The 10410-nt window shown below is 34.5% G+C and overlaps 1 protein-coding gene across 1 annotated transcript in view; it reads left to right on the forward strand.

Moving 5' to 3' along the window:
* The window catches only part of LOC121875060 (ATP-binding cassette sub-family D member 3-like), a 14484-nt gene extending 5774 nt beyond the window's left edge, over nucleotides 1–8710 (forward strand). The window contains exon 2 of the mRNA XM_042379408.1: nucleotides 8408–8710. Within this exon, the coding sequence (XP_042235342.1) occupies nucleotides 8408–8695 (288 nt within the window). The 3' untranslated portion in view covers nucleotides 8696–8710. The remainder of the gene's footprint in view (nucleotides 1–8407) is intronic.
* The last annotated feature ends 1700 nt before the right edge of the window (nucleotides 8711–10410 follow it).

A 10410-nucleotide genomic window follows, 5' to 3' on the forward strand; every position in this document is an offset into this window, starting at 1 on the left:
ATTATATTCTGGCCTGGTAATTTGTATGAATTTTATGAGCTAAAACAGGCAGTCAGGCAGGGTTGGTGAGTGGGGCAAATCTAAAAATAGCGTCTCGGACACTCACCGTATATGTGGAAAAAAATCGCGTTAAGTGAAAGTTCAGCTTGCTAAGAGGCACCAGCGTATATCTTAACGTTAGTGAAACCGTTAGGCGAGTAAAACTATATATATATATATATATATATATATATATATATATATATATATATATATATATATATATATATATATATATATATATATATATATATATATATATATATATATATATATATATATATATATATATATATATATATATATATATATATATATATATATATACAGTGGGTAATGCTATAACGAATCTAATTGGTTCTGAACCTTGTTCGTTATAGCATTAGATTAGTATAGGATTAATCCGTTCCAGGCCCCAAATACAACCACTTAACACTGAAAAATATAATATAAAATTGTAAAATTGTAAAAAAGTGCATAAATATGCATCTAAACCCTGAAATAAAGAATATCATTAGTATTTGTAATAAAAAACAATAAATTGAAAAAAAAAAAATTTAAATAATGTTCATTGTAGGAGTTTAGTTAGTTATAGCATTCTCAATTTTATAGGTAAAAGCCGTTAGTTATAGGATATTAGTAGTAGGATCCGTTCATTATAGCAGAACTCACTGTATATATATATATATATATATATATATATATATATATATATATATATATATATATATATATATATATATATATATATATATATATATATATATATATATATATATATATATATATATATATATATATATACATACATACATACATACATACATACATACATACATACATACATACATACATATGTTCAGTGTAACGTGATTTCTCAGTGTCCCCGCGATCTGTGACATTCTCAGTAGCCCAAGTGCAGTTTGATTGTTGGTCAGTGTTGAGCGTAGAAATTGTGTTTCAGTGATGAAAGCGGTGTCTGTACTAACTGTTATAACTTAACATGCCTTTTAACCTACATCCTCCTCCCTGTCCTAATCCCCACCTCACCCTCCTTACCCTTCCTCCATCCTGCCCCGCCCTGCCCTGCCCCGCCCGCCGTTCCGTGCCCCGCCCCGCAAAGCCCCGGCCTGACCCGATCAACCGCCTCGGCTCCTCCCCTACATAACTCGCCTCACCGCCCGCCTCACCCTCCTCGCACCGTCCAGTGTGACCACCAATCCCCATATGTTTTTGTCCCGTGAGTTATGCTTCAAAATCGGTGGTTAGTGTTACTTAATATTGCGATAATTATAGAGCTTCACTCAGTGTGTTTTATGCTAGTATGATTTGTAATGTACTCTTTGTGGCGTAGTGATAAATAATATTCAATGTAGTGAGCAGGCCTTCACTCTCCGACCAGCCTAATGAGAATATTGTCGTGATGGAAACTATAGTTGCCAAACATTGACGTAACGTATAAAGTAAATATTTGTTTTTCTTTTCGGATACACTTCCAACTAATCCATCATCCTTTTGGATTGTACATACATGCATACATGCATATATATATATATATATATATATATATATATATATATATATATATATATATATATATATATATATATATATATATATATATATATATATATATATATATATATATATATATATATATATATATATATATATATATATATATATATATATATATATATATATATATATATATACCCGACTTACGACCCGTCAGGACTTCTGACCGCCTCAGATTTTTTTATTATTATTATTATTATTATTTTTTTTCTTCTTCAAATGACCATTTTTCTATACCGAAACGTTTCCAGTTAACGTAGTCTCCATGTATAATTAGAAAATTATGGGGCCCCAATGTGCATTCAACTGACTACATTAAAAGGTAAGTGCTCAGTCACTGTAACCATTCCTTATTATTTATTACTTTCTTGCTGTATCCATTCCTCATTATTCATTACTTTTACTGTACTGTATATCATTGTAGATTATTTATTTATTTATTTATTTTTTATTTTTTTTTATTTATATTTTTTATCTATATAGGGACTTACGACCATATCGGACTTTCTGACCTGGATTTAGTCCCTAACCCGTCGTAAGTCGGGGTCTATCTGTTATATATATACACAACAAAATATATGTACAAAAAATAAATGTTAAATGAATTATTTATGGTGCATTAGGGTACTGGTCACTTCAGACACAAAGAAGGGCTATAAATAGCCCATCTCCCCCTCTTCTTACAGCTGCCAATGGGAAGCGTCTTGGTAATTAAATTTGATGTTTATTTTCTTTGTCTAATTTATCATGTATCAAAGTAATATTACTAAAAATTGTGTAGGTAGTAGGCAGCTACCAAACAGGTAGATACTACCGCCTGGGAAGATATTGGAAGCATAATGCGTTGTCTAATGGTAGACCCTGCTGCCATATGGCATCACGAAAATTGTGACCAAGTCCCAGGTTCAGCGCTGACCTGACTTTCTGCCTCATTTACACACAATTGCAGTTTGAATTGTTCCTCTAACTTTGACAACACAACATACATACAGTATATTATTTCTCACTTTTGATCTTTTTTTACTTTTTGTATTTATTTATGGTTAGTTACTTAAAATAAGGCCAATTCACTTCAAGTAATGGCATCAAATGTTACCAGCTGGTGTAGTGTAAACACTAGTGACGTCACTTAAGCGTCTGTATTTAACTGTCAGTAGTTTCAAGAATTAATGCAGTCATTTACTGAATATTCCTTGTAAAAAAATAAATTTTAAATTAATTATTTATAGGAGAAGTATTATTATCAGTAAATATACCGATATGCATTACTGACCACCTCCACGGCTAAAAATAGCCCAATCTCGCGGTCACTTTCCCTTTCTTGTCTCCTCACTGGCAAATGGGGGGGGCGTGGGGAGGGGTGTGTGATGATAGCTGTGTTTATTACAGGGGTATAATTCTCTTTTACGGTATGTTAGACAGGTTTATAATACATTTTTATTATTTTAATATACCGGTAATCTTAATTTGAATCCAGCTTGCCAAACGTAAGTTTCAGTATAAAATAATTAGTGGTAAGACCTTGTGAGTGGCTTACGATGTTTCCATCACCACTCCGTACACACTAAACCACAATATTTAAGAGGTAAGAATTTTATACTTGGTGGTTTAGACGACCCCCTAACTTTGGGCAGATTTTTTTAATGTTCAAATTCCGTCTTATAAGCTGAGATATACGGTAAACCAAATTATTACATTAGATCTAAAATTTGTATGTCTAATGCAAAATCCATGATGTTTATATTCAAAATGATCATCATATTGTATGAATTCCAGCAATGTAAATTATATTCTGGTCCAGTAATTTGTATGAATTTTATGAGCTAAAACAAATATCTTCAGTTAATAAAAAAAAAAATATTCTTCACGACACTATCTGTCAATCAAAGTACCCCAACTTGCCTCCCCCCCTCTTCCAACCACGCCAGATGGTCGGTCGGTCCCAACCCTCCCCCCCCACCCCCACCTTCCCTCCCTACCAGAGAAATGTTGGGTGAAAAAACTAATTTTAACTTTTAGTAACAAATAATACCTCAGACTAAAGTTAGGATAATATAATTGACATTGCTGGATTCCTTGTAAGACCAGGAATATTTTGAATATAAATGTCATTTATTTTGCACAAAAGATAACATATTTACTCAGAGTAAACATTAGATCTAAAATTTGTATGTCTAATGCAATATCTATGATGTTTATATTCAAAATGATCATCAAATTGTAAGAATTCCAGCAATGTAAATTATATTCTGGCCGGGTAATGTGTATGAATTTTATGAGCTAAATAAAAAAAAAAATTATACTTCACGCGTATATGGGTAGATGAACCGCGGAAAGTGAAAGTTCGGTTCTGGCGAGGCACCGAGGGGTTTTAATTCCCAGGGTCCAGGGATATAAAAATCTTTTAACTAGAAAATTAGATTACCCTAAACTTCATCTGGATTCCATAAAGATAGCCATGATATGAAGGCATCCAAAAAAAGGAGAAGGCTGAAGATTTTTGTTGCCAAACAAAAGCTCATAATGTCTGGTGCACTCATATGATTGACATTGCCTTCAAGATAATGACATTAGGATCATCACTTCAGATCCATTCATGTACAGTATTACCCCGCCTAACGCGGTTTCACTTAACGCGTTTTATCATATACGCGGTGCCTCGCCAGAGCTGAACTTTCACTTAACAAGGATTTTTTCCACATATACGCGGTGAGTGTCCGGCTCGAGACGCTATTTTTAGATTTGCCCCACCCGCCACCCTGCCTGACTGCCTGTTTTAGCTCATAAAATTCATACAAATTACCCGGCCAGAATATAATTTACATTGCTGGAATTCTTATAATTTGGTGATCATTTTGAATATAAACATCATATATTTTGCATTAAACATACAATTTTTAGATAAAAATTTTTCTCTAGGTAACTATGTTATCTTTTGTGCAAAATATATGACATTTATATTCAAAATATTCCTGGTCTTACAAGGAATCCAGCAATGTCAATTATATTATCCTAACTTTAGTTTGAGGTATTATTTATTAAAATTTAGTGGTTATCCCACACATCTCCTTGGGACAGTTGGTGGGGGGTTGGGGGGAGGGAGGGACCGACAGACCATCTGTTACCCCGTGAAGAATTATTTTTTTTTTTATTAACTGAAGATATTTGTTTTAGCTCATAAAATTCATACAAATTACCCGGTCAGAATATAATTTACATTGCTGGAATTCTTATAATTTGGTGATCATTTTGAATATAAACAACATATATTTTGCATTAAACATACAATTTTTAGATAAAAAATTTTCTCTAATTAACTGTTATCTTTTGTGCAAAATATATGACATTTATATTCAAAATATTCCTGGTCTTACAAGGAATCCAGCAATGTCAATTATATTATCCTAACTTTAATCTGAGGTATTATTTAATACTAAATGTTAAAAACTCTGGAAGGGAGGATTGGTGGGGGGTGGGGGGGAGGGTTGGGACTGACCGCGCGGTTGGAAGAGGGGGGGAGGCAAGGTGGGGTACTTTGATTGACAGATAGTGTCGTGAAGATTATTTTTTTTTTTATTAACTGAAGATATTTGTTTTAGCTCATAAAATTCATACAAATTATCCAGTCTGAATATAATTTACATTGCTGGAATTCTTATAATTTGATGATCATTTTGAATATAAACATCATATTTTTGCATTAGACATACAAATTTTAGATAAAATTTTTTCTCAAATTAACTATGTTATCTTTTGTGCAAAATATATGACATTTATATTCAAAATATTCCTGGTCTTACAAGGAATCCAGCAATGTCAATTGTATTATCCTAACTTTAGTTTGAGGTATTATTTATTAAAATTTAGTGGTTTTCCCCCAAAAATTTCTCAGAGAGGGAAGAGCCGGCAGTGTAGTGTGAGAGGGGGAGTGAGTTGAGTCCATTATTTGAATGGACATTAACTTAGCGACTGTATTTCTCTATTTCTCTTAAGTATTAATTGTGTGCATGTACCATCATAAAATTAAGATGTTATTTTTACTACAACATAGGTATGTGCCTTCAAAAAGTGGAGTTTGGGGGTCGGGCCGGTTTCTATTGGAATTAATCCCATATGTTCTGTTGTTCACTTAACGCGGATTTCACTTAACGCGGGACCCTCTGGGTTCAATTGACCGCGTTAAGTGGGGTACAACTGTAGTCACATAGAGTGGAGCTGCTAACCATCTGTTCCAGCATTATGGACAGCTAAATATTCCTATGTCACTTTATACACTTGCATATAGAATACCGTACAGCCATACAGTCCCAGGTAATGGTTTTATAGATATAAAAGATTTATATTGCAAATTATTTTACTTAATGACCTATGTTGCAGGTTACTTAACAAGTTAATTACCAAAGTAGCACTACCCAATTCCACAGCTGTATAATATCCCAGTGCATAGATCAGTTTATCTTTCATAAGATGATAATAGGTAGAGTGTAGGGATCTGGCTCAACACAAGAAGAGGATATTTTATTTCATTGGGAGGAAGTTGTCCAATATAAAATCCCAAGAAATTTCAAGTCAGAAGTTCACACTTTGTATCTCACCCTGGGAATCATCAAATCGGCATACAGTAGTACCCTGATTTACACGATTTACACGGTCAATTGAACCCACAGGGTGCCTCGGAAAGTGAAAACCTCGTAAAGTGAACAACAGAACATATGGGATTAATTCCAATAGAGACTGGCCCGACCCCCAAACTCCACTTTTTCCGACACAATACCTATGTTGTAGTAAAAATAACATCTAAATTTTATGATGGTATGCTCACACAATTAATATTTAAGAGAAATACAGTCGCCAGGTTAATGTCCATTCAAATAATGGACTCAAATCCCCCCCCCCCCTCTTCCCAGCTCACTAGCTCCTACCTCTCTGAGAAATGTTTGGGTGAAACCACTAGATTTTAACGTTTAGTAATAAATAATACCTCAGACTAAAGTTAGGATAATATAATTGACATTTCTGGATTCCTTGCAGGTCAGGGAATATTTTGAATGTAAACTTCATATATTTTGCACAAAAGATAAAATATTTGCTTTGTGTAAACCAAATTATTACATTAGAACTAAAATTTGTATGTCTAATGCAAAATCCATGATGTTTATATTCAAAATGATCATCATATTGTAAGAATTCCAGCAATGTAAATTATATTCTGGCCGGGTAATTTGTATGAATTTTATGAGCTAAAACAAATATCTTCAGTAAATAAACAAAGAAATATTCTTCAAGGACACTATCTGTCAATCAAAATACCCCACCTCCGCCCGCCCTCCCTTTCTAACCCCCACACCCCACCTTCCCTCCCTACCAGAGAAGCGATTGGGAGAAAATAGTATATTTAAATTTTTAGTAATAAATAATAACCCAGACTAAAGTTAGGATAATATAATTGACATTTCTAGATTCCTTGCAGGTCAGGGAATATTTTGAATGTAAACTTCATATATTTTGCACAAACGATAAAATATTTGCATTGTGTAAACCAAATTATTACAGTAGATCTAAAATTTGTATGTCTAATGCAAAATCCATGATGTTTATATTCAAAATGATCATCATATTGTAAGAATTCCAGCAATGTAAATTATATTCTGGCCGGGTAGTTTGTATGAATTTTATGAGCTAAATAAAGAAAAAAAAAAAAAAATTATACTTCACGAAACCGTGTAAAGCGGGGTAATACTGTATAATATACAGGTACTCTTTTTGAGTTTAAAATGTACTTATCTATGATGGTTGACCATATTGGAATCCTTCCAGGGATGTAAAAGTTGACTACAGTCTCTCCTCGACTTACACATATTCGACTTACGACAACCCGGATAGACGACGGCCATGGTCATATAAAATATTTTTCACATTAGGTATTTTCGAGTCCTGACGTTAGTGATCGCGCTGTGTACTGACAAAATTTTCATTTGTAATTCCCTTTAAAATGGCTGGCAAGTGTAAAAGATTGAGTTCCCTTGGTGCTGAGAAGAAAAAGAAACACCCATTTTAGAATTTCTATGTATTATTTTTGCCTTTTCGACTTATGACCTGGTCGTCGGGACAGAACTCTGTCGTAAGTCGAGGAGAGATTGTATATGGAACCAGTTTTCTACTGGTCCTGAACAGGAGGAACTTAGATTCCCTGTGGGATTATATGGCTGGAATGAAGAGTAAAATGGAATTCAACTGTTGGGCCTGAGTAGTTTTGGACCTCACAAAACTGAATGTTAAAATTCCTTATGTTGATTAATGGAAGATGAAGCTTTATGGGAGTCATTTGATTGATCTCATTGTAGTTTCTGCAGTCTTCACTAAGCTTTCAGCAATATGGTAGAGATCGAAAGAGTTTCCTATATGGTAGAGACACAAAGGTGTTTCCTGTATGGTATATTTTGGGCCTTTCTTGAAAGGCAGTTAAGGAAATACACGGAGTTCCGTAAAGTGGCTCCTTCCCATGAGTTTGACATCTAAATTTTGCATGACTATACTCTTTACCTTTCTTTCTTTTTTTAGAGGACAATCTTGCCAGTGGGTAGCTTCATGGAATCTGGTATGAAAATAAAGAATACTCTGATTGTTTTATTTAAAATTTTTATATCCCAACTACTCAAGGTGGGGCTTGGGAGATTTTACCCCATGGACTTAATGGTTATAGAGAGTTCCATTATGGATATACAGTACAGTATACCTGTACTAGGATCTCAGGATGAATGCACTATTTTGTTTGTTTTTGTATTTCCAGGATTACTACAAAAGTGGACGAATGCTTGTGAAATTGGCTGAGGCAATAGGACGACTTGTTTTAGCTGGCAGGGAGCTGACAAGATTAGCTGGTTTTACTGCCCGAGTTCAGGAACTCTTAGCCGTCCTTAAAGATTTGAATACTGGGAAATATCAGCGTACAATGCTGGAAAGCAAATCCTCCAATGGTGAGTATCATAATGTGATAAAATGGTTATCAGTATGCAGTCTTAAAGATGGAAAGGGCAGTACATATGATGCATTTTTCCTCAACTTTAATTGTTACTAGCATACATTACTAAGTCAAGTGGCTCTTGTAATAAGGTCTTCCTCATTGATACTTAATTCACAAGAACTAGAAATTGCACTTAGTGGTATGTGCTTTACCTTTATTATCCAATTATGCTTAGCTAAGGTTTGTGCATCGCACTCTCCTTCTTTCATGTGTGTAATGCAGTATGGAAATAAATCTCGCACACCATGCACTGTAAGAATGCCACCAGAACACAGTTGGAGCTTGCTTTGTTAAGATGTCTCTTTTTATAGCCTTTATGTAGTAATCCCAGAATCCTTAGGCTTTAAAGGATTTTAGCCACCATGTTCACTAGTGAGCCAATAAAAAGCCTAGATAACAGCATAACTTTTTCAAGACTGCTTAGTGAACTATTTTTGTTCAATCCAGAATGCGACTCCTAACTTATACCTAGGTATGTGAATGCCTAGCATTAACTCGCCAGGCCAACATACAGGCAATTAAAACATCTAATAATTACTTAAAAATTTGTAATATTTGGACACGTCGCTACCTGGCATACTCTCTGATAGTGCTCTGGGTTGTCCTATGCATATAATTACCTCATCTATAATATCCACATCATGTCTTTACCACCCAACACCACATCCTTTATGAACCAATGGATCATAGAGTGTGAGCAATATTTTAAGTGTATTGTTTGAGGTAGACATTACCTCATTTGCTTGGAGCTACTGACAGACTCGACTAACAGTCTGTTTGGGAGTTATGGCACAATTACTGCATCCTCCCTACCAACTGAAATCTGTGGGATGAACTCATAACCAGTACCAGAAATACAGTTTGCAAGGTCTTGTGGCAGGAGTGTGCATATAACTTCAAAGGCTTTCTGGTGATGACATCAAAAATGGCACAAATAAAGTTTGGGGGTTTGAGGATTTGATAGATGCTCATGTGTTAAAATTGCTTGAATGTGTTTGTGCTTGTGGGAGTATATGTACAGTCAGCAAAAAATTCACTGCACTTTTATGGTGTTATACAAGACACATTAGACAAAGAACTCTGAACAAGATGGGTTGTATATGTATTCCTGTTAATTTCTCTGTATTAATTATATTTGATATACAGAATACATTATATTGGTTACACAGTGCATCACACACTCAGAAGTACCAACCTTATCAAATGAACATGGCCTCAGTCAGTGATCATTACAAAGGCCATCAGACCCAGGGGTGCAGATTTTTTTTTATTGACTGTACATACTACAGGTTGTACCTCTCTAGTCCGGCAACCTCGGGACCTGACCGGTGCCGGACCATGGAAATTGCCGGACCATGGAAATTCACCCTTTTCCTGGATAGATAGTGACTTGTGCTTATGCTTGGAAGCACTAGCACCACTTTCTCTGCATCATGGTCTCTTTGAAGACATATTGAAGGGTTAAATGTCGTATAGTAGCTTCTCAAATTTCGCGAGTTTTTAATTCTTAACGTATTTTATTGGAACACAAAAAAATAAATAAAAATTTTGACGGCGGAAACTTGAATTTCGACGGGTTTGAACGGCCCGCCAACGTGCAGACGACGTGCATAATCGTGTAAACAGCGTCATTTCTCTTATGTACAAAAGATTCATTATTGTTTATTACTGAATGTCTTTTTTATTGAATTAATGTTTATGTGTGCAAAATGAGCAATAAAATTCATTAATAATACGTAGAATATTAAAACACACGAGGAAATGACACA

This window comes from Homarus americanus, unplaced genomic scaffold (genome assembly GCF_018991925.1).
Source record: "Homarus americanus isolate GMGI-L3 unplaced genomic scaffold, GMGI_Hamer_2.0 scaffold40476, whole genome shotgun sequence".
Classification (NCBI taxonomy): domain Eukaryota; kingdom Metazoa; phylum Arthropoda; class Malacostraca; order Decapoda; family Nephropidae; genus Homarus; species Homarus americanus.